Source organism: Rhinatrema bivittatum, chromosome 6 (assembly GCF_901001135.1).
Source record: "Rhinatrema bivittatum chromosome 6, aRhiBiv1.1, whole genome shotgun sequence".
In the NCBI taxonomy this organism is placed as follows: Eukaryota; Metazoa; Chordata; class Amphibia; order Gymnophiona; family Rhinatrematidae; genus Rhinatrema; species Rhinatrema bivittatum.
In genome coordinates this window covers 285,226,367-285,252,263 of record NC_042620.1, presented here as the reverse complement: position 1 = coordinate 285,252,263, position 25,897 = coordinate 285,226,367, and the positions used below count along the sequence as shown (strand labels likewise).

Genomic DNA, 25,897 nt, shown 5'->3' with positions numbered 1-25,897 from the left:
TAGAGAATTTTGTACATAACAGGATCTTCAGCATACTCTGAAATAATGCTCCTAGTAACATGCTAAACTTAAACAGAAAGGCCTAAGGATGTTCCACTTGCCCTTTTCAGGCATCTGTCACTTTCCATGATGTCGCCATCTATTTCTCTGAAGATGAGTGGCAGCTGTTAGAAGAATGGCAGAAGGAGCTGTACAGGAATGTGATGAAAGAAATCCATGGAGCCCTGATATCACTGGGTACAGAGACCTTTTCAGTTTTTATGAAATTATAACATCTTTTCAGTGTCTAGGATCTCTCATGATTATGGGGCCTGCCTAATAGGAAGAACATTAAGGGACTATGTTATGACGTTTTTCTGTTGTGGTTGCATTTCAGATTTTTCAATACAATGTATGGAAATAAAGGTAAACATTATTATAAAGGGACACCTTTCTTAAGTACCTTCAGGGAGCTACAGTGCTTTCTGAAAGCTTTCACACCTTTGTACATTTTTCACATTTTGTTTTCTAAAAAATACAAATTAAAATGCATTAAAACCATTTTTTCACTCATCTACATAACATGCCCTGTTTCCATTGTGAAAGAAAAATTAAGAAATATTCCAAAAATAATTAAGAATAAAATACCAAAAAGTATTAATTGCATATGTCTTCCCATGCTTTGTCATAGCAAGCCCAAATTAGATCTTGTTCTAAAATTTGCCTTAAGGCCTATAATAAATTAAATAGAGCTTACCCTTATTCAGTCATAGTAGTTAGGCTGATTCAAATACTCCTGGAAAAAGAAAAAAGCTGTTTCTGTTTTAAGACTTGAATTTGAAGCAAAGGTCAAAACATACCGAAAAATTTGCTGCCAAAAGAAGTCCGGGATATCATTTCTTACAGATACAGATTAGGAGAAGGCCATAAGAAAATTTCCCCAGTGGATTTGACTATCCACTGGGGCATTGCAGGGTTCATCATTGTAAAGTGGAAACAGTGTGGCCCCATCGAGACACTGCCACAATCAGGCCATCCCTCCAAAGTCAGATGCCGCGGATTAAGAAAACTGCAGGAGGTTACTGTAAGGCCTAAGAACACTTTTAAAGACCTACAAAAGTCTCTGGCTGGGACTGGGGAAAATGCTGTGTATTCAACAATTTCAGGCCACAGATATGGCCTATATGGGAGGATGGAAAGAAAGTGGCTACCACTGAAGAAAAGCCATATGATATGCCACATAGCTTTTGCAAAGAAATACTTAAGTGATGCATGCATGTGGGAGAATGCTCTCATCAGACCACAAAACAAAGTGGAACTTTTTGGTATTGAAGCTGAGAGAGATATGTGTGGCATAAAACAAACAACACATCATCCTGCTAAAACCATGCCTACAGTAAAGCATGGTGGTGGCAGCATTATGCAGTGGGATGTTTTGCCTCTAGAACCTCGCCATTCTCAACAATGTAACTGAATGCACTGCTATATTAACCCGCAACATGCACAATCAAAATCATTATTTATTAGGAATACTGTAACACAACCATGAACAAACAATAAGCAATCACTACTCATAGCGGTACTCCTAAGCGTTTTTACAACATTTTCCCACCCCTCTCCCCTGAGAGCTGGAGTAAGAACCAGAAGTGTTCTTGTCAAAGTCAAGAGGCGAAAAGCAAACTCAGAAGTGCAGGAAGTCCAATAAACAAACATTTACCACAGTCAAGGTATGTTGGTCATCGGAAAAAGCAACTGCTCGGAAGTCGGAAAAGAGCGATAAAATGGTTCCCAAATATCCTGAAAAAATTTCTTTTTCCCACGTGAGAGGTGCAGATATTGTGAACCATATTCCAAATAAGAAACAGATATTTCATTAAAGCTCTCCACGTGTCTCCAGCTGGAGGAGGCGATGCTATCCATTGCAATAAAATACATTTTTTTGCAATTAAACATGCCTTAGAAGTTAAAAGAACATTATCGACATTGATTGAGGCATCTCCATAATCATTATTTAAAATGCAAAAGGAACTTGACTATGTAACCTCCATACCCAGGCATATCAAAAGTTGTGTACGCACAGTTTCCCAAAAAGTTTGTATCTGTTCTCATGACCAGAGATAATGGATAAGGGAAGCAGGTGCCTGATCATGTTTGACACAGGTGTCTGAGTTTGTCAGATGTGCTGTGTGGGCTCGTAAGGGAGAGAAGATGGCTCTATGAAATATCTTAATTTGCATTTCTCTAAGATTCACATTGACAGTCATTTTATTAATAGAAAGATGCACTCACAAAGCATAGTGTTATCTGATTCTTCTATAAAGTCAGACTGCCATTTTTCAAGGAGGGTGGGAAAAATAGAATAAGGTTGGGAGCCTTGATAAAAAGTATATAAATTTGAGAGCCAACCTTGTTTAGAGGCATACAACCTTAGTAGTAAATTATACGTAGGATTCGTCAATGAATCTCCATGTTCTTTCATTTGATGATGAACAAAGGTTCTCAAATGGCCATATAGTAAGAATTGTGTAGGTTTGAAATCCAGCATTTCTTTACACTGAGCATAGGAAAGTAAGTGGCCAGAATGGGGATCCAATAATTCTCTAAGAGGCCACTCAGTGGAGATACGCAGATTGTGGCTTTTAGGCAGATTCAGCAGCGGGATGCATGGATTCCTTCTATCAGGCATTTCTGGAGAGATATACGGGGATAGTTTCAACGTCTTACGCACTCTATGTCAGGTTTTCTGCATCTCCTTTATCAGCCCCGAATGTATCCCAGAGACACAAAGCATGTTTATCAGTCTACTCTCAATGTAATCAGAAGTATTATTTACCCAGTCCCCTAAAAAGCGGAGGTTGGCCGCCCACGAATAAGCCCGAAAATTAGGGACATTTAACCCTCCATGTGTCCGTGCGGCAGATAATGTAGAAATGGCTAAGTGAGCCCGCTTACCCCTCCAGATAAAGGTCCCCATAATTTTCTGCAGCAAGTTATGTTCCCTGATACATAAAATAAGCGGGAGCATTAAAAGAAGATACAAAAGTTTCGAGGCCAATACATTTTTATAGCTGCTATGCGGACTAAGAGGGATAGAGGGAGATTTTGCCAGCTTATTAACTTCAGACGCATTTTATCGACTACTGGGGGAATATTGATGTGATACCATTGGCTAACATCACTGTGAATGTGGATACCCAAGTACTTTATGGTATCCCCAGCCCATTTAACAGAGAAATCTACCCACTCCTTGCGTAATTGCCCAGAGATATCTAATGCCTCAGTCTTATCCAGGTTTAATTTGAATCCTGACACTGTTTGGTATTGCGTAAAAATCTGCAGTGCCTCTGGAAGAGATTGTTTGGCATTAGAAATAAGTAACAGACCCTCAATTAGATAGGTATCCTCCGAGGTTAGAATACCTTTTAAGTGAGAACAAAGGGCCACGTTTTCTGTGTAACAATCTTTCTATGTTAGATTTATGGAGAGTCCTGCACCCGGTGGAATGTGACCTCACCCACATAGCATGAGCCCACCCTACCAGGTCAAGGATTGACTACTTATTAATCTCGGAATCTTTATTTCATAAATTCACTAAAGTAGTCATTGGCGATTTAATCATATCAGACCACTGTCCTGTGATCGGGTCTATGCAACTGGGGGAACCACAGATACAGGAACAATAGAAAATGCCAGCCATGCTAGCTAGAGATCCTGATTTTCCGATCTATTTACAATCTAAGTGGTCTGAGTTTATGGAATTTAATGCTCAACATGTTAACCAGCCCAAACTTTTATGGGAAACTGCAAAAGCGGTGCTTAGAGGAGATAATATCGTCTGCGAATAAGAGTGTTTTGTAATGTGATAAGCCCATCTGAATTCCCATGACCCCCTGAGTTTCGCGTAGCCGGATAAAACTTAAGAAATTTGCCGTAATTCTCTTGTCTTTAAACATATGCTGCTGATTCCTTATTGACACAAAAATTCATCCCACTCTTTTTACTTATGCTTTAAGGATTGCAAACAAGAAACATCAAAGTTGTAATCCGTGTTGTCCAAGTGGCCATGTTTCAAAAATGTATTTTCCTTAGGGGTGATTTCTTGTCCTCTATCAGAGTACTACAGTATGCAATCTGTGGCTTTATAGTAATAATTCTTGTGAGTTTGAACAGAGTCATAACTTCACTTCTTGCTGGTCAACTCAGTAGCAGCTATAATACAACTTATACTCTGGAAACATCCAATCAGCTAATGAAATGAATCCAAACTGACTGACCAATAGAATTGAAAAGATGGCAGATAGAGGGCAGTTGCCTGTGTTACTCGACTCATCTCAGTGCATGTAATAATATGAAACCTAGGTGGGTACAAGACCATGCACCAATCAGAGTAAAGTCATCCAATTCATTCAAACCTTGAGGGGTGCATGCAATTAACTTAAAGATCCAACACTGCTCTTGAAAATGTAGGTGAATTAAAAGGAAATATTGCAGGGTGGGTATCCTCTTTGCACACACACTAGTATTCACCTTTAAGGATAGTCTGACTGACCTAGAAGGCAGGTATATTGCCCTAAAAATTGTGATTGGTTCTACCTTGTTTACGCTGTTGACCATTTACAGCCCCAACACTGACCACAGTGCGTTCTTTTATAAAATATCATCGCTCTCAGAGACATGGGCAGAGGGACAGGTGATAGTGGGAGGGGATTTTAATCTGACCAGGTACCCCTACTTAGATAATACAGGTGATGGAGGAAGTGGCCTTAAGGCGCAGAGGTGCACCCTTAAACTTTTAGTCTCGGATAGAGAGTTGGAGAACATTTGGCGCCTACGTAATTCCATACAGCGTAATTACACCTATTTCTCCCATATTCACCACACTTATTCTCGTATAGACCTCTTCCTTATTGATAAAGGCCTGGTAGATTCGACTGTAGACACGACCATTGGACTCATTACTTGGTCAGACCACTCACCCATTTGGTTAGAAATTCAGGTACACACCAAGACTCCCGGAAAATTTTACTGGAGACAATGATAATCTGCTAACCGATAAACAATTTGTTGACTCTCTATCCGGAGATATAAAGGAGTATTTAGCATTTAACAACACAGAGGGCATCTCACCTGGCATCCTCTGAGATTGTTTGAAGACGGTAGTCCGAGGGAAACTGATCTCCCAGGCTAGTTTTCAAAAAAGAGAAAGGGATGCAAAAAGATCCATGTTACTCCATCATATTGCCCACCTGGCCTTAAGCCACAAACACACCTCTGACCCTAGCAAATTTGAGGAACTCCTGTAGGCTAAGAAAGAGCTTCATACTTTAGATTTAGCGAAGTTTGCGTTCCAGATGGAGCTGGTACACCAGCAACATTTTAAATTTGGGAATAAAGTAGGGCGCAGTCTTGCTTGCAAATTGAAGGCAAGGACTGCACAAACCCATGTCACCAAGATAAGGGATGCCTCGGGACAGTGTTATACCAGAATGATAATATTGGTGCTCGTTTTACTAGCTTTTACACTGACCTCTATGCCTCCGAATCTGCGGTGGACAACTCACGTATAGAGGCTTACCTAGAAGGGGTGGAGCTACCAACTCTCTTTGAAGAGGCGCAGGGGTTCCTTAATGTAGAGATCAAGCATGCAGAATTGTACCAAGCGATTCAAGGCTTGAAGGCGGGCAAATTCCCAGGGCTTGATGGATATACAGCTAAATTTTATAAGGTATTTCATGCTGTGGTAATACCTCCTCTGCTTTCCATGTTTAATGCACTACAGGGAGAGGGCTCGCTATCTCCCGAAGCGAACTTGGCAGGCATAACTATCTTGGCCACAAGTGGGAGGGACCACACACAGTGTGGGTCCTACTGTCCTATTTCTTTGATCACTTTCAATCTCAAATTATTAGCAAAAATATTGGCAACCAGGTTGGCTAAAGTTGCTCCCTCTTTGATTCATGAAGACCAGTGCGGCTTTGTTCCGAGTCAACTGGCTTCAGATAATGTGAGGAGGGTCCTAGAACTGATTTGGAGGGTGAAACAAGTAGGCACACCTTTCGTCCTCTTAGCGGTCGATGCTGAGAGGCCTTTGACAGAGTCCACTGGCCATATCTGTTTGCGGTTCTTGCTAAATTCAATTTGGGTCCCGATTTCATTAGTTGGATTCGGCAGTTATACGAGAACCCTAGGGGCAACTTAAAGATAAATGGAAACTATATGACACCATTTCCTGTGAAAACGGGCACTAGACCGGGCTGCCCCCTATCTCACCTTCTCTTTGCATTATCTTTAGAACCATGTGCGGCCCGGGTTTGCACTAACCCAAGGGTGCAGGGAATAAAGGTGGGGAGTGATGAATACAAAATCTCCTTGTTCGCGGATGACCTGCTCTTTACAATTACAGATCCCGAGCAATCGCTGCCTACGCTGTTAGATGGTTTGTGGGCCTATGGGGGGTCTCGGGTTTTAAGGTCAATGAGGACAAGTCAGAGCTTCTAAATTTCTTGGTAAATCAGGCTCATTTTGGGGATATTGTTAATAACCTACCTTTCCGCGTGGCAGAGGGCTGGGTGAAATATCTTGGGACGAAGATAGGGGCCTCGTATAAAGATCTTTACTATTTGAACTATACGCTGCTGTTCAACAATTTGCAGGGGGACTTGAATCGTTGGGATAGGGGGACATACGCCTGGTTTGGGCGTATCACAATAATTAAGATGAATATCCTACCACGCCTTGGCTGTCTCTTTCAAATTCTTCCCATACCGGTACCTGACCCTACTCTGACCCAATGGCAACGTAAATTATTCCGATTTATATGTAAGAAGAGGTCACCCAGAGTGGCACGGGACACTCTTTATTGGGAAAAATTATGTGGGGGTCTACAGCTACCTAACTTGGCTTGGTATTTTGTGGCATCTCAGCTGAGTGCATTTTTTATATTGGCATACCAGGGGACCACTAAAACCTTGGGCGCGGATAGCATCCCAGGTTCGGGGTGGGCCTCCCTTATATATATATGGGTGTTGCAGAGGGGTCGGATAGACTATAAAGGTTTGTCCCCATAAATACAGTTAATATTCCAAGTCTGGGACAAATGGAAAATCAGGTTGGTGGGTGACAAATCAATTTATCATCTGATATCATTCCTATATGATAAATTATTTCCACCAGGGTGCCAACCTGGTCAAATTATTAGATGGGGGGAATAAGGGTCTATATAAGTGGAAACAGCTGTGGGATGGGCAGCACATTATGTCATTTCCTGAATTACACACCACGGGTGAGTGCTGAGTAAAGGTTCCACAGTCCAAGAATTCCAAAACAAGTTATATCACCAAAAATAATTTTATTCCTTCTAGCGGCAACTCCACTGTATAAATCAAGATGGTTTTAAACCAAAGGGTCCCCCGACACGGACCCGTGTTTCGCAAAGGGCTGCATCGGGGGGGACGCACACAGGGTTTTAAATATAATCTGTAAACAAAACATAAAACATAGGACTGTGTCAAAGAATGCATGCCAATGCCGTACAGAAACCAAAAGAGTAATAACATTTTTGTAACTTACCAAGTTGAAATATCCATTGACAAGTGACAGGGAGCGCGTAGTCTGTCATTAAACATGGAGTTTTAAACAAATGAAAAAGGCGCCAAAGGCGTTCACAGACCAATCAGCTGAGGGCATCCCTCCACCAATCCGAACACAGAATTTTTGTCCAATCAACAGATCGCACAACAATCAGATAAAATGAACCCATTCAATTTCTTTGTTAAGACCTGCTGGAACCACAGTGTTTAATCGATGAATCCACCGTTGTTCACAACGGATCAGATAAGTGTCAAAATCACCCCCTCTAGGAAGGGGGGCGATCACTTCAACTACGAAGAAAAATAAATCAGAAATTGTGTGGGATAACGCTGTCCAGTGATCTACCAAGGGGGCTAATGTACGTGAATGCTTAATATTTGAGCGATGCTCTATAATTCTAGTCCTGATTTGTCTATTAGTTTTTCCGATATATAACTTATCACAAGGGCAACGTATAGCATAAATTACTCCCGTGGAGCTACAGTCAGACAAATCAAAAAGTGTGAATAACTTCCCCGAGCTAGGGTCAAGAAAATTGGACATCCGAGAAGTATGTTTACAGACGGAACAAGTCCCGCAAGGGGTATGTTCGCCCTGCGTCAATTTACGTGTACTCTGTGAAAAGTCAGAATGAGTTAGGATGTCTCTAAGATTCCTACCTCTACGGTAAGTGAAGCGTAAAGAGCTTTGAAAAAGATTTGAAAATGAAAAGGCTGACCAATGTTTTCGGACAATCGATGCGATATCATGACTCAAAAGAGAAAATGGTAAAATGCAGTTAACCATCTTATCTGAATCTTTCTGTGTCGGCAAAAACAACAGGTCCCGATTAACATTTAAAGCTCTTTTATAAGCACGCTTCAGAATTTGTAGAGGGTACCCCCTCTGTCTGAACCGGAGCAACATCTCCTTAGCTTTATTCATGTACTCAACTCTGGAGGAACAGAGCCTCCGTAGACGGAGGAACTGACCTGTAGGAATATTGGTCTTAAGAATTCTCGGATGGCAACTATCAAATTTAAGAATGGTATTGCGGTCAGTGTCTTTCCTGTAGATTGATGTCTTAAATGACCCATTGTCTATCATGATAAGTATGTCTAAAAAAGAAATACGTAAATGGTGTAGATTAAAGCTAAATTGGAGGTGTGGATTACAAAAATTCAGCCAATCTAAAAACATGAAAAACTGGACCTCAGTCCCTAACCAAATCAGCAGGACATCATCGATGTACCGAAACCAAGCGTGTATGAATACTTGCCAGAGGGAAGGGTAAATGTGAGTCTCCTCAAAATGGGCCACGTACAGGCATGCTAGACTGGGGGCCATTGTAGCCCCCATCGCAGTACCTTTAACTTGTTGATAAAACTGATTTTCAAAACGGAAATAATTTTTGGTAAGTGCTAGATTGGTGAGTTGCATCAAAAATGTTGTAGGGACACGATAGGGTGTTGACCGTTTATTGAGGACAGCCTCAATAATCGTCAATGCTTCCTGCTGGGGTATATTAGAATAAAGTGAAGTAATGTCCAAAGTCACTAGCAGACATGAAACTGGGACCTGCAAGTTATTTAACAAAGTAATAAGGTGAGCTGAATCGCGGACAAACGATTTAATGTGCGGGATTGTCGGTCTCAAAAAGATGTCCACAAATTTAGAGAGAGGTTCCAGTATCGATCCAATCCCGGATACAATCGGACGTCCCGGTGGATCTACTAACATAAATATAATTTGGCAGATGCCGATCTTTTTGCATACCACCAGGTTGGACATTATTTTACTGTAGACCATATGGGACTCGAACTACTGAAGGGAAAATCTCTCTTTGAAAACTGGTGCTCCCAACGCGACAAGATCACTAAACCAATTACCAATAAACCTTCTTACCCTCATTAGGTAAAGTAGCGTTTCAGAGGGCGTGGGAACGTGATCTGGGGATGAATCTAGAAGATGCAGAATGGGACCAAATTTTTAGCGCTGTCAGTAGAAGTTCAGTATCAACAACTATCAAAGAGAATGGGTATAAGGTGATGTATGTATCAACAACTATCAAAGAGAATGGGTATAAGGTGATATATGTACCGGTGGTACTTAAACCCAGCTAAACTAAGCAAAATGTTTAGGGGACTGAATAACTTGTGCTGGAAAGGATGTGGCCAGGTCGGGACTTACCTACCCATGTGGTGGGGGTGTTCACAGGTTAAGCGACTATAGATGGCTGATATTGATTTTATCTTTATGGTTACCCATGTTAAAGTTCCCAGTGAGCCCAAAGTATGTTTGGGGCGTGGGATAAACACTGTGGATCCATAAAGTCTAGAGGATGTGAATGAAGAGAGGGTGGCTTGTGGGAATGACAGCTACTACCTGGAGATAATACCCTTATTCAATAAACATACATACGGTTAATGCAACTCCAACATTGCTCTATGCTTCAACGGCAAGAGGAAATGTGGAAAAAAGGATTTGCATTAAAAAAAAAAGCGGGGAGTAGCTTACTTGTTACGGCTGTTACTACCCCAAACCAAATAAGCCTGGTACTTCACTTTCAATGCATATCCAGCATAGCTCTCTGCTTCGGCAGGGGGAATGAAGAAAAGATGATTTATATTCAGACAACAACCAACAAGGACTGAATTTCATAACCTGGGTAAACAAATAAGCATGGGTGTAGCTTGCCTGTTACGGCGGTTACTACCCCGAATCAATTAAGCCTGATACTTCACTTGAAATACATATGCAGTGTAGCTCACTGCTTCAATGGCAGGGGGAATGAAGAAAAGTGGATTTATATTCGGACAACCAACAAGGATTGAATTGCACAGACTGGGTAAATAAATAAGCGTGGGAGTAGCTTGCTTATTGCGGCAGTTACTACCCCAACCAATTAAGCTAGATATTTCACTGAGATGCAGTTTCAATACTGCTCTCTACATTAATGGTGGGGGTGGAAGGGAAATAGAACCAAAAGTTACTAAGGACCAAGAGTAACAGATAAGTATGAGAAAAAAATCAAGAGCGAAAGCTTACTGGGCAGACCGGATGGGCCGTTTGGTCGTCTTCTGCCGTCATTTCTAAATTTCTATATGTTTCTATGTTTGCTGTATGCTCAGTTCACAGATGGCGGCACCCACACCCAGCGCTGGATACATCACATATTCACTGCTGTCGAATGTGAGCTTGCTCTGTGGTGGCGAAAGGCCGACACACCGTTTCTGCGCCAGGTTCTCACCAGATTAGATAATATTTATTTATTTATTTGCAGCTTTTATATACCGACATTCATTTAGTAACATCACATCGGTTTACAATTAATAATAACTAGCAACAGTGCTATACAATTGTAGGCATTAGTAACATCGCTTTACAGATAAAAAAATGATTCATTTCATATGGGAAAGTTAACAGCTCTCCGTAATGACCGCCTTCACAGCTTTGAAAAAGTATGGCAGCCTTATGTAACCTGGAAGGCTAGCATTGCGACTCACTCCGAGAGTGATCCCCCTTAATAACTTACTGGCCTGAAGCTTCTCTCAGCTATCCTTTATGGGCACTTACCCCATAGACTTTCCAAGCTTGCCTATTCCTCAGTAAACTCATGTACAGCACACCATAGTGACTCCAGTTGATTTTCTGTGGGGGGGTGGGGGTGGATAGACTTATAAGAGAAAATTCACACCATAAGGTCTATATGAAAAGGTAAAGTAGGCATTACAAGAGACAAGCCAAAGTTCAATGTTCAGCTCATTTTATTACATAATGTTATATGTTACATAACTGACTGTTTCTTTCTCATGTTGATTGGTTGGATAAGTTACATACACTAATGACAGTGATTATGCATACTGATCTCCTGTAAGTGATGACAATCTGTTACGACATGACGGACCAACCACCTAGTCTGTTCCAATTATACCTACTGTATGTAATATATTGTTTTATATGGTTGTGTAATAAACTATAAATTATAAAAAAAAAAAAAAAAAAAATTTAGTTGCACTGACCAGTCTCCAGCTCTAGGTAACGCTTTCACCTGCCCAAGTATTGTCCATCTAAATTGCTCAAAACTTAGTTGACAATCAATGCACTGCTGAACAATGGGAGCATTCAAAGCGACTGTATTTTACCCAAGACCAGTGTTCTATTAATTTTAGATTCACTGGTCTTGTGGTCCTATCTATATACATTTTTGGACATGGGCAAATCAATACATAGATGACGTAATCAGAAGAGCAATTAGTCAAACCCCTTCTTTTCACTCGATATCCTGATACTGGATCCAACCAGTCTGTGTGGGATGTTTAGCAGCAGTATGAACAAGAGAGGCTTGTGAAGATCGAAGAAAAGATGAATGGTACAAAGTACAGACAGTTCTTGGAGGAAAACCAGTTCCAATCTGCCATAGAACTAGAGCTGGGAAGAAGATTCATCTTTCTGCAAGACACAATGATCCTGATCACAAAGCAAAAGCTACAAGAAAGTGGCTTAGCAAGAAGAAAATGAATGTCCTTGAGTGGCCAAGTCAAAGCCCAGACCTAATTCCAACAGAAAATCTGTGGCAAGACTTGAAGACCTCAGACGCCACCTTGTAAGGACTTCAGTTCTGCCAAAAGGAATGGGCAAAAACTGCACCACCCTGCTATGCCAACTTGGTAGACCTCACCGTTCCCAACATAAAAAAATGCCATATGTGGTCAGGCCAGATCACAAGTACCCAACAGGATCTCAAGAAATAGATCCAATCCTCCTTGCTCATAAATAAGGATAAGCAGCAACTTTCCCAAGGCTACATAGTTAAACTTGATTTATGGACTTTTCTTCCAGAAACTTGTCCAAATCCTTTTTAAACACAGCTATGCTATCTGTTTTTCCACATCCTCTAGCAACAAATTCTACAGCTTAATTGTGCACTGAGTGAAAAAAAATACTTTCTCTGATTTTGTTTTAGAAGTGCTACCTATTAGCTTAGTACTATCTGAAATCATAAATAACCATTCCCTATTTACATTTTCCAGCCCATTCAAGATTTTATGGACATCTATCATGTCTCCTCTCAGCTGTTTCTTCTCCAGGCTAAAGAGCCCTAACCTGTTTAGCTTCATTTCTTAGAGGAGCCATTCCATTCCCTTTGTCATTTTAGTCACCTTTCTCTATACCTTTTGTAGTTCCATTATATCTTTTTTAAGATGGGACAACCAGAACTACACATATAGCTGTTATTGTTGCAGAAAGGGCTTCCACCATAATTCTGCTGAAAGCTTTAAAAAAAACCTACTAATTTAAAAAAAAAAAAAAAAAAAAAGGGCTTCCACTAAATGTTGAGCCAAGGAATTTAAAGAAATATCCAATCAAAACTTCTTTTTTTTTTCTTATTCTTAATTATTTTGGAATATTTCTGTAATTGTTTTTTCACGATGAAAGTGTAGAGTATGTTGTATAGATCAGTGAAACCAACTCCTACTTTAACACATTTTGATTTGTATTTTTTATACAGCAGAATGTGTAAAATGCGCAAGATCATGAAGACTTCTAGAAGGCACTGATTACGCCCTTCAACAGATCAAGATAAAATGAGCATGTCAGAGCAACGATGACATTAACAGAAAAATACAAGTGAATCCCAAAATGCATTCCAATGAGAGTATGAAGGGGAAAGGAAAAGGGTGGATAGGGAATTAATGTGCTAGAATGATCAGAATGTGATAGGCAGTAGAATTTTTATATCATAGTGTGTTTAATAAGCCCCATTCCTTGTTTAGTTGTTTCTTGTTGATTCTGAAGTGTCTGATCATTTTAACTTCAAAAGTCTTGCATTTCTGGATTACGTTACATTTCCCATTTAATATCCTGATCATAAGGTCATTGATGTGTTTGTTGTCTGCTCCTGGAAAATGCTCACCTACCAAGGTGCTGCCTCTGTTTTCTCTGGGGTCTGGATTAACTTACACATTGTAGATTGAAGATCACAAATTTTTTTTTTTTTAACTTCTGGCCTGTCTTGCCAATGTAGCATCCCTCTTCACATTTTTCTGTACTGAAATACATATATATATATATATATATATATATATATATATATATAAAACATTGGAGGAGGAACATGAGTTAGGCTTTCCTTGTGTTGAATGTCTTTGCTATGTGGGCAATAATGGGGTTCTGCGATGTCTGCTGCATAGTTTGCAGCTTGGTATACTGCGAGGATTTCTTTCTTTCTCTACTTTTTGAGTTTCTGGTAGAAGCTTGCTGTCAAAGCTGGAACTGTGAAGGTTGTTCAAAATGTCCATCCTTTTTCTGTATACAGATTTACAGATGTTAAGTTTCTGTAGAGTAGTCCATTTTGAATCTTAATTGAAGGGTGGAATGCATTAAGAGCTGTGAAATTGAGTTTTTCCTCCCCTAGTCCAAATATAAAAAAAGTCAATTTAGCTCCTGAAAGTATTGTTAGCCCACTAAATAGTATCTCCTTATAATATGTTTTGTTAACCCTAATTTCTGTGCTTTGAACTGGACTAACACAGCAACCATGCTACTTGATTCAGTACAGAGGCGATCTTTGTCACTTCTGTACATTTTGTCTTATATTATTAATATATATTGTTTTTATTTAAAATGCATTTTAAGTCTTAGAACATCATCTGTATATAATATATTGAATTGTAGATTGTTAGATATGGGTATGTCCTCTAAATCTATCTTTAGCTTAAAATATTAGTGCTTTTCAGCTCCTCTAATATATTATAGCATAGTTTTTAGTCTTACTGGTAGATAATTGAGTTATTTATTTATACATTTATTTATTGCCTATTTGTAGTTCTAGGTGATTTATGATAAACATATATAATCCAGTACATAAATCAAATGACATCATCAAAACATCAACAATAAAATCAATAAAACATATAAAACTGACCAATAAATGGAACACTAAAATCATGTATAATATCTAACAATAAATAGTAGCTGGCAGGCTTGTGCAAAATAAAAAGACTTTAACTTTTTTCGAAATGCTACTAGGATTGCTTTGCTTTTAAGTTATTGGGACAGTGCATTCCAAAGCATTGGCCCCTGAACATAAACATTTCTTAAACTCTTCTAAACACTCGCGCTTGAAGGAAGGAATATCTAAGTTTAATTAGGATCCTGTAGCTGGTAGGGTTGTGCAAATAGATAGGCCTTTAACATCTTTCTGAATGCTGTTAAGACTACTTTGTTTCCTAGTTGCTGGGATGATGCAATCCACAGTATTGGCCCCTGACAATAAAAAAAAGATCTTCCCTGGACTCCTCCAGGCGCACATGCTTGAAGATTTTGGCACAGATGTTTAACTGTACATTTAATACTATTTATTATAAAAAATAAGATAAATAATTTCCAAGCATAAAGACTCCCAAATGCTCGATTTGGGTAGTCCTTGCATCAATAGAGGGCAGTTTACTACTTTTTTTGTACCTTTCTAGTTGCAGCAAGTATAGAGGCCTCACAAAGCTAAATAGAAATAAAGATTCAGATACTTGAGCAAATTATTATTTTGTCATCCAGTCAGTAGATTTCTCAAGTAGCTTGTGTCCCCTAGTCCAAACCAAATTCCGTATCTCCAGTCAAGAAAGATGAGTCTAGGTTTTCAGCAGGCAGCTACCAGTTTATTTCTGGACATGTTGAACTTTCCTTCTGCATATTTTCACTTAGTTTTTCCTCCTTGTTATTTTAAACCTTTTTCTTGGGCTGGGCTTGTCTTTTTTGACACCTGAATTTCTACCATAGTTGGAAGCTGCCCCAACCCCCAAATTATATATTTCGGGGTTGGTAATGGGGGGAGGTAGAGTGTCCTGCAACTGAGGAGCCACAAACCTTTAATTTATGGGCTGTCTGAGGTTTTCTCTCATTGGGTTCCACCCTCCTCCCTCAATAACCCAGGCATTGCAGCAGGGGGCACAGGCTATTGTTTCCTTCAGAACCTGGTATATTTATACCCTAAATTCTATCTTTGGATGTTGCTGTTGTACAGTGAATGCCAGCTCCTGCTAATTCCACATACTCATATCTTCCTGTCCATGTTTTTATCCTTGTATTTCCTCATGCATGCTCTTTGTGTGTATGTACAGATCCTCTCTGGGTGTGACTTTATTCCTGCGCCTGCAGGCACTTGACTTTGCATGCAGACGTACACTTGCACCTGACACATACAGTATATTGCAACCACTGAATTCTTTTATCAGAATCTCTGCATCAACTTACTCTCCTTTCTTCCCCACAAGGGATTGTTTGAAATGTTTTTTTTTAGCACATGTATCTTTGCAGCACTTGAGCAGATTGTGCATGTCCTGTACAACAGTTATCTTTTTTCTGTCACCTTTATTTTGAAGGTACATAAAGACAAAGGATGATGACTTTATGTATCTATTCTGCTTTTATTGACTACAATAGCCATATCATGTTCAAAGCGGTGAACATCAAACAGATTTACTGAATTATATTTATTATATTGAATGGGCAAAAAGAGAGCAAAGGGGGAGGGGATGTTCAGCTGTGGTACAGCTTGAAAAAGTCTCCAGTGAGTGAACCAATGTGTTCCTTCCATGCTTTCCTCCAGAAGGATGTGCAGCTGTCATACACTTTATGATTTGCTAGCCGTTCTGTCTGGATCATGGAGCTGGTCAAGGATATTTCATACTTAAACTTCTGCTTAAGTATGAAATATCCTTGATGCACTTGATGTCTACCTTGATGTCTACCTTGATGCACTTGATGTCTACCTTCTGGCAACTTACCCTGAGGAGACGTTTAAAAGAAATGCCTAATGACATATATAATTTTATATAAAAGGACCTTTTTTGTCCTTTATGACTGCTCCCTTTAATTTCTTGGAACAGTGGACTCTGTTCAACTCTACAGTAGTCCCATAACACATGTTGTGCTCGACTACAATGAGACCATTATACTTTATTTCTTAAAAAAAAAAAAAAGAAATAGCCTTACAGGGCAATGGTTACTTGTCACCGAACCAACAAAATATGCAGAAGAGCATTGCCAAAGTATCTGTAATCCTATAAGAGAGGAATGAGCTATGACTATAGTACAGTGGATATTCTAAAACACATTTGTCTTTCTTTCAGGCCACACCATTAGTAATCCTGGTGTTGTATTTAGAATTAAAAAAGATAAGTCACAATATTTGTGGGACCCTTGTGGTTCAGAGGGAAGAGAAAGAATGAAGTATCCTCTCCCATGTGAGTAATCCTTTTATGATCTTTCTTTGATTTTAGAGATATGGGTTAGAAAAGTAGTTACAGGTGATTCCACATTTTTATCCCATTAACTTTAATACATTTTTCCCTGACAATTGTTAGTAGAATGTTTTTATTTGTAATGGTCCTTTGTCAGAGTCTTCATGTTTTATTTGGAGTTGTCTGACTTAAGTCAAAGACCCAGACCAGGTTGCTATCTGATGTCTATAGCATTATTACCTACTTAGAGATATTGTATTCATCTGACTGTAAGGTGCATGATGGTTTTGAAGGTCTTATAATCTGATAAATATGTTACATGAGAAAAATCCCATAAGGCAGCACTCTGGTATATACAAGAAAATGGCATTGTTGATACACTGCCTAGAGTTCTGCTTTAGGTGTGGATGTAGGGGATGGGGATGCATAGAATTCACCTGAGCAAAACGCTGGCCTGGAACAGTACTATTGGACCATAAGACACAGAGAGCAATTTTAGGCCGCCTTCCCTAAGTGTGTCTTATAGTCCAATAAATAGTCTGGTTAGTTATGTATTCAAGTATAAGAAAAAAGGGAAAAACTAATCAAAATGAAGAGTATTACAGCTTCTTCCTTCAATAATGAACAATTAAATATTGCATCAATTTCAAAACGGTGTATTTTTTAAAATTTTTATATAATTATGTATAAGGGCTGAAGCTGCATCAGCAAGCCAGACGAAGTATCTCGTATACAAGGTCTTCCGGTCTAACTAGATGTTGATGCAATATTTCATTGTTTATTTGTTTATTATTGAAGGAAGAAGCGGTAATACTCTTCATTTTGATTAGTGTTTCTACACCGACAGGGTACTCACTTAGCGAAGGTCTGGTAGTGGCCTGTAACACAGGGTACACCAGCGAGGTCCTCAGTTGAAGCAGAGATGGTAGTGGCCTGTAGGGCAGGCTACACCAATGAGGATTCCCACAGAGATTGGTAGAGCCGGGTCCACAGTGTGAGGTGTAGATTGCGGAGATCCAGAAGTAGAACTCGGTAGTTGCCCGCAGCACGGGGTACACTGGAAAGCAATGGAAACCTGGAGAAGCAAGGTACTCACAAAAGAAGCGTTTCAGCAAAGGCATGAGGGAACTAGGAGAAGGGTAGATCCCAGGGTGAAGGCCCTCCAAGGAGCGGATAGCCAATAGCAAGGAAGGGCCCCTGAGGAGCAGGTACCCAGCGAGGAGAACGTCCAAGGCGTCTGGAATGGAAGTCCATGGAGTGCGGAATCAGCAATGACTCGTTGCCAAGTCGTCAGTGGTCAGGTGCAGTCAGCTTAAGTATCCAGGGTTGTAGACGTCATCAGAGGGGAACGCCCTCAAGGTTCCCGCCAGGCAAGGCTTAAGACCGCACTGTGCGCGCCTATGTGATTCCGGAGGCAAGATGGCGGTCGGCAGCACCCACGCCGACCCGGGAACGCCAGGAAGCACGGCGGTAGCTGGACGAAGCCGCCACTCTCCCCAGTGGAGTCAGAGAACTGAAGAAAGAGGTGAGTATGAGAGGTTCGCAGCCTTCTGCGACCAACGGGTGTAACATATGATGAGAGGCTATGCAGCCTAGGATTCTTCAGCTTGGAAAAGACGGCTGAAGGACATCATCGAAGTTTATAAAATCATGAATGGAGTGGAATGGATAAATAAAGGATGGTTATTTATCCTTTCAAAAATACTAAAACTAGCAACTAGCAGATTTAAAGGAAATAGTAGAAAGTACTTTTTCACTAAGCATACAATTAAGCTGTTGAATCTGTTGCCAAAGGATGTGGTTGACTAGCATAGCAGGGTTTAAAAGAGATTTGGACAAGTTCCTAGAGGGAAAGTTCATAACACATTGTTAGCCAGATAGACTAAGGAAAGCCATTGCTATCCCTGGGAGTTACTCACAGGAAATAGATCTACTTTATGGGATCTGCCAAATACTTGCAACCTGGATTGGCCACTGTCGGAGACTGGATGCTAGGCTAAGTGGACCTTGATCTGATCTAACATGGCATTTCTAATATTCGTATGTTCTTACGATCATACATGGCACGAACTGGAATGAGTGTAATTTTTGTGCTATGGTGACTCTGCAGTTTTTCAGTTTTTATTTTCTGCCAGATATGTCAGGCATTTTTTTAGCAGATTCCATGTCTTCCTTATTAGAACTAATTTTTCCTCCTGGCATTTGCCCAAAAATGTTTTTTCCTAGTTGGTTTTTTTTTGTTTTTGGCTCTTCATTATTACTTTGTTTTTGCTGCATTAACCCCTCCCCTTTGAATTTTTAGCAGGAAACTGGGTGTCAGGCAGGCTACCATTGATACTAATAGTCTTGGCAATGTGGTTACAAAAACATCATTTCCAGTTAGTAGCATGCATCTTGTTACACAAGAATAGGATTGACCTTAGAGGGACTTGTCTAAACCCATGGCAGTACTAGCTGCCAATCTAAGGTCTATCTACCTAGAGATTTGAAAAGCGCAAATGGAGATCAGTCCACACATTCATGTGATTTCTGTTTATAGCCTTTCGTTGGGATGCTAGGTTTGAACTGTCCATCTTCTATGGCCTTTTTATTTATTTATTTTATTTAATATATATTTCTATACCGGACTTCACGAATAGAATTCACATCAGGCCGGTTTACATGGAACTTAGGGGATAAACAAGTGTAACCAAACAAGAAGGCTGAAACAAGCAAAGTTACATAAAACAAGGGCATTGAACTTGGGGGCTAAAGTAGCCAGGAAGAAAGGTAGAGCGGAATTAGCAACAAATAAATAATATACAACGGGTTATGAGATTAGTAATTAACTCATTCCTTAGGCTGAGTCCGAAGTGTCATTTTGACTAGGGGAAGGCTTGGAGGAAAAGCCATGTCTTCAGTTGTCTTCGAAAGGTATGAAGGCAAGGTTCCAGTCTTAGGTCAGTCGGAAGTCTGTTCCAGATGACAGGGCCTGCTGTGGAGAAGGAACGTTCTTTGGTGGTTTTTAGACGGGTGTATTTTGAAGGTGGGACTTGAAGGGTTCCTTTATAAGCTTCTCTGATGGGTCTTTCGGACGAGCAGGTGTTTGAGAGGGTTCTGAAGGTCTAGTGTGAGCTGTTGGTGGATAGATTTGTGGATTATAGTGAGAGCTTTATATTTAATTCTATATTTTATTCGCAGCCAATGTAGGTTTCGAAGGATGGGGGTAATGTGAGCACGGCGGTTGGTATTGGTTAGGATTCTGGCTGCTGCGTTCTGGAGCATTTGTATAGGTTTTGTGGCTGAAATGGGGAGCCCCAGGAGTAAGGCATTGCAGTAGTCTGTTTTTGAAAATAACGTGGATTGAAGGATGGTTCCAAAGTCCTGAAAGTGGAAAAGAGGTTTGATTTTTTTTTTAAAACTTGAAGCTTATAGAAACAGTCCTTGGTGATATTATTAATTGATTTCTTTAGATTCAGATGATTGTCTAGTATAATTCCTAAATCTCTAGTTTGAGAGATCTGTGGGTCCAGAGCTGTAATGTCGGTGTTGGTCGAGTGTTCAGGGGAGATAAGAAGGATTTCCGTCTTGGATGCATTTAGAACCAGGTTCAGGCTAGAGAGGAGGCTTTTTATGGACTTCAGGCAATTTTCCCAGTAGTCAAGGGTTTTTGGCAGAGAATCTTTTATGGGGATCAATATCTGCACATCATCTGCATAGAGGTAATGTGTTAGTTTTAGGTTTGTGAGCAGATGGCAGAGGGGCAGTAAGTAGATATTGAAGAGGGTCGGGGATAGAGAAGAGCCTTGTGGGACACCTAGTGTTGCTTTATAAGTTGGTGATTCTCTGTTGTTGACTCTAACCTTGTAGCTTCTATTTTTGAGGAAAGAGTTGAACCATCTGAGGGCGAGTCCAGCAATTCCAATGTCAGATAAACGGTTTAGAAAAATGGCATGGTTTACCGTATCGAAAGCCGCTGAGATATCTAGGAGGACCAGTAGGTATGAAAGCCCTTTGTCAAGACCCAGAAGGATGTGGTCTGATAGGGAGATGAGGAGGGTTTCTGTGCTGGAGGATTTCCGGAAACCGTACTGTGAGGGGTATAGTATTTTATGTTCCTCGAGGTAGTCAGAGAGTTGTGTGTTCACAATTTTCTCTGTGAGCTTTGCTAGAAACGGAAGGTTGGATATAGGTCTGTAATTGGAGAGTTCTTTTGTATCCAAGTTGTGTTTCTTCAAGAGGGGTTTGAGAGATGCAGTTTTTAGCTCATCTGGGTAGTTTCCTTGAGTTAGGGAACAGTTTATGAAGTTAGTCAGTGCTCTAGAGATGGTGCTGGGGATGAGGAGCAAAAGTTTAGTAGGGATGTGGTCCGTCGGATGGCTGGATGGTTTCATTTTTTTAAGGGTTGATTCTATCTCCAAGGTGGTTGTAGGTTCGAAGGAGTCTAAGGTGGCTCTGGAATGATGGGTGGGATTGGAGTCTAGAGCTGGGGTCATTGGGTTAGTGGGAAGAAGTGCCAGTGTGTTTGTGATTTTATCTTGGAAGAAGCGTGCTAGTTCATTGGCTTTTGATTGAGCCTGTTCATCTGGGATAGTAGGGGCAGAAGGTTTTGTGAGTTGGGATACGAAGGAAAACAGGGCCCTGGCATCGTATTGTATATCGTGGATTCTGCTTGCATAGAATTTTTTTTTTGTCTGTAGAATAGAGATCTTGTAGAAATGGAGGGTACGTTTGTAATCAGATAGAGTTGTGGTGTTGGGGTTATTACGCCATAAGCCTTCTTTGTGTCTGAGGTCTAGCTTCATCAGTTTAAGTTCTGGGGAGAACCAAGGTTGTTTCTTTTTTTGTGACCAATTGATGGTTTTCGTCATTTTAGGACAGAGTTTGTTGGCTATTGATTCCGTGATGTTGCTCCAAGAGAGAAGGGCCGCGTTGGGGTTGGAGATATCCATATTAGGAAGAACTTTAGTTAGATGTTCGCTAAGAGTGTCGGAGGGACATGCTTTCCGGAAGTGGATGGTAGATTGAGGTTGAGATTCAATAGGATTTACTTTGGTGGAGAGAGTAGTTGATATCAGGGAGTGGTCCGACCAAGGTACAGGGGTGCAGTCTGGAGAGTTATAGTAAGACAGGTTAGCATTAATGAATATGAGATCGAGCGTGTGTCCTGCTTTGTGGGTTGGTTTATTGATGATTTGTTCAAAACCCATGGCTCTGAGAGTTGAGAGTAAGGATTCAACATTAGGAGAGAGAGGTGAGGCATCAACATGAAGATTGAAATCCCCCAATATCATAGCCGGAGAGTCTGTGTTGATGTATTTGGCGATAGTTTCTATGAGAAGGGAGGCTTCGGTGTCGAGTATACCTGGTGGAGCGTAAACCAAAAGAATTTGGATATGTTTTGACTTGAACAGACCTAATTCCAGTTTTTTTGTGGGGGTCTTGACTGGTTGCTGTGTTAGATAGAATTCTTTCTTGGCGGCTAGTAGAAGCCCTCCTCCTTTTTTTTTGAGTCTTGGGATTGAGAAGAAGTCGAAGAGGTGTATCGGTAGTTGGTTTATAAGGGGAGTGTCAGAGCTTTTTAACCAGGTTTCTGTGATGGCACAGATGTCTGGTTTGGAATCAAGTAGGTAGTCATTGAGGATGTGGGTTTTCTTAGTGAGGGATTGGGCGTTGAAGAGTGTCAGAGAAAATAAAGTGAGTCCTAATAGCTGGGTGAGAGGTGAAATCATGATGGGGATGAGTGATCTCTTAGAGTGGCTTAAGGGACGTTGTAGCAGTCTCAAGTTGTGAGAGTAGTGGTGATGGATGATGGGGATGGGGTAGGTTAGCATATTGGCTCCGCAGGTGGTGTAGGAAATGAAGGTAATTGTGAGGGAGAGTTGAAGATATTGGTTTTTTGGTACTTCTGTATAGTGATGTTCTTAGCTAAGGTTGTTGGTGCTTGGATGAGCGAGCTAGAAACATTTTTTTTTTTGTATAAGGGTTATTAGGGGTAGTTGATGAGAGTTCGTTTGTCTGTCTGATGTGATTGAGTGTGGTTAGAGTTGGAGGTCCGTTGAGTGCTGGTCTGTGAGTCCGAAGGGTATGTAAGTCCGAAGGGTGCTGGTCTGTGAGTCTGTTGAGTGCTGGTCTGTGAGTCCGTTGAGTGCTGGTCTGTGAGTCCGTTGAGTCCGATGAGTGCTGGCTGTGGGGTGAGTCCGTTGAAAGATTCTGCTAGGTGTAGCTCAGCTAGGAGAAAGGAGCGATGCAGAATGCAAGTGGAGTGGTTGAATGAATGATGGTGGGTAGGTGGGTGGCTACGTCTGGAGGTAGGACTGAGCTGCCGGTTGACAAAACAGGTGGGTGCTTTGTTTGGAGTTGTGCGACGCCTAGGGCCGTCTCTGCCGTTTTAAAGGGCTCTGGGGGAGCCGAGGGAGACGTCGGGGTTTCCGGGGCGGGCTTACCAGTTCCCTTCCAGTCAGTTATTTTCTTTTCTCCTTCGTTTCCGTCCATCGTCCTCGCGAGAGTCTATTTAGGTGTCCACCTCCCCTGGCCCTGAAGGGCCGACGCCGACCGTGCGGGGGGGGGGGGCCGACCCTAGCCGAGGGTGGAGCGCAGGTTCGCGGTGCAGGGAAAATTTTTTGAGGGTAAGAGCCTAACTCTTTTTACTTTTTAAGCCGTTTTATGGTTTCAGGTTGTCTTCTTTTTCATTTCTTTTTGTTTAGGGTTTTTAGTTGAGAACAAAATGAAGAAAAGGGAATGTCCTCAACAAAAACATATTTTTTTTTCATTGGCAACTGCTGTTAGCCGTGTTTAGTTGAGTATCACTTATCAAATAAAGCAAATTTTCTTACCTGTAACAGGTGTTCTTTGAAGACAGCAGTTAATCGGACACACAAACCCTCCTTTGTTCTTTTGGGAGTATTCTCCTTTATGCTTGGTTAAAACAGAAACTGAAAGAAGCTGCAGAGGAACCACGCTACAGCAAGTCCCATGCATGTGCAGTAAAGACTTTTAGTCTTTACCAGAATGCTCTGGAAAATTCACACTGCTCAATGAGCAGTCAAGGGAGCCACTTGTGTGACTTCTCTGAACTGTTGTCTTCAGAGAACATGTTATAGGTAAGAAACTCTGTGTGGTGTTAGCTAAGCTGCCATTTTTAGATGGCGAGAATTTTCTAAAAACAAAAATTTGCTAAATTAAAAAGTTTGTTTTTCTAACAGGTTATCAGAGTCATAGTCCTGATGTTTTTTTCCGAATTAAACAAGAGGAAGATCCCAATTTAAAGGATTTACATGACTCTGAGGGAAAAGAATGCAGTAATGATCCCATCACAAGTAAGTGAGAACTAATTAAGAGGTAAGCAAAGGACAGGCACCTTGGGGTATCCATCGCAGGCATAAAAATATCTTGTATCCATGCTAATTCCTTCCCTAAAACAGTATCTCTTCACCTTTAAGAACTTGCACTGCTTGTACTGTTGCTGTGTTGTCATGCTCATGTTTGGTGATGATAATTGTGCTCTGCCTTCCCTACTCAGTATCAATGATCTCTGTGGTATAGATATCTGTTTATGCCTTGCTTCACCTCCTCAGCCCATAGACTTTGGGTTTAAAAGTTTCACTAACACAATTTGGCAACATCATTTTCAGCTTGTTAGTGCTGTGGGACGCTGCTGGAATTGCTCAGAGATGGAGCAATTACACACCAACCAGGGAATTTTTACTGGGGTCAATGAAGTTGTTAGTCTACTGCTAAAACAAAGTAAAAAGATCCTAGAAGGTTGTATGTTAAATATTTAAAGCCTGACAAGGCAAAATAATCATTTAAAGGACAATGTTGCTTAAATTGTACAGCGCTGTATGCCAGATTCTGAGACTAGTAATTTGTTGTATTTGTGAGAAACACTTGTTAGAAATTAACTATTAACTAGGAAGAATCATCTTATTGATAGAACCTAGGGACTCAAACTATAAGCCTGGCATTCATTTATTTATCTTTTCCATTTCTATGCTACCTGTCTAGTTAGAGACACTATGCGGGTTACAATACATTCAAAATTAAAATGTAATCATACAAAGTCAAATAGAATGCAGAATCTAATGCAAAATATAAATTCAGTGCAGATCATAGAAACAAAAGTAGTAATGTAGGCAAAGGCTAAAATAAACTCAGGAAACAGAATTTAACAGATTAATTGAAGGCTAGAGAAATAAGCCAGGATTTGTGTAACTTTCTATAATTTAAGTACTCTTATCACCCAGAGCTCCTATGAAATACATTTTCATAGGCAGGAGCCAGTACATGAAAAGGCCTTCTTCTTGTCTCTGAAAGTCTTAGCCCCTCTGTACCTCCAAGAGGAAACTACTGAGAAGAGTGTAAAATTCTTACAGGGGTGTAAACTGACAAGCAACCTCTTCAGATATTGAGGACTTTAAAAATCAGAGACAAGACTTTAAACTGAACTCTATGAGACCGGAAGCCAATGTAAAGAACACAATGCTGAGGAGACACGATCACACAGTTTCAAACCCAATAAAATGCAAGCCATGTTAGTTTGAAGAAACTGTAGTCTGGTGAGTTGGAACTGGGTTTAAACCTATATACAATGAATTACAGTAATCTAAGTGGCTTGTAATAAATGCATATATTGTAGTGCTAGATCATTATAAGATAAGGGTGGAAATATCTGACAATACATAGTTCTGCAAAGCAAGGTTTAACTACATTGGAATTGTCTAGCTACAATTCAGCATCTAAAATCACTTGTGCACAAACCTTGGAATTCAGTACTACTATTTTTACTCCTTATCACTTCTGTAGCACTACTCGATATACACAGTGTTGTACAAAAACACATAAGACACAGTCCATGCTCAGTAGAGATTACCATCTAATCAAGACATATGTACAAAGCTAGAGAAACTTTGGGAATTTCATTTATTAAGAAAATGGTTACAATTAATAAGACTGTAAATGGGATAATCAGAAGTCAAGATTTTAAAAGCAGCCTAAAAAAGATGGGTTTACTGTATTTAAATAAGGCAAGATAGGGAGCATGAGATACCAGCTCAGGAAGTCTATTCTAAGCATACAGTACTGCCAGGTAGAAAGCATGGAGTTGAGAATTGGCAGTAGAGGAGAAG

The 25,897-nt window shown here is 40.5% G+C and overlaps 1 protein-coding gene across 9 annotated transcripts in view; it reads left to right on the top strand.

Moving 5' to 3' along the window:
- Positions 1-25,897, top strand: part of LOC115094349 (zinc finger protein 211-like) — a 113,131-nt gene that overhangs the window by 28,872 nt on the left and 58,362 nt on the right. For 8 of the 9 annotated variants that reach the window (XM_029607306.1, XM_029607307.1, XM_029607310.1 and 5 more), the window contains 3 exons: positions 111-237; positions 16,680-16,793; positions 23,975-24,088. In XM_029607306.1, coding sequence (XP_029463166.1) covers positions 111-237; positions 16,680-16,793; positions 23,975-24,088 — 355 coding nt within the window. Of the gene's footprint in view, positions 1-109; positions 238-13,060; positions 13,180-16,679; positions 16,794-23,974; positions 24,089-25,897 lie in introns of those variants that run through there. The other variant, XM_029607313.1, reaches the window with a different exon arrangement.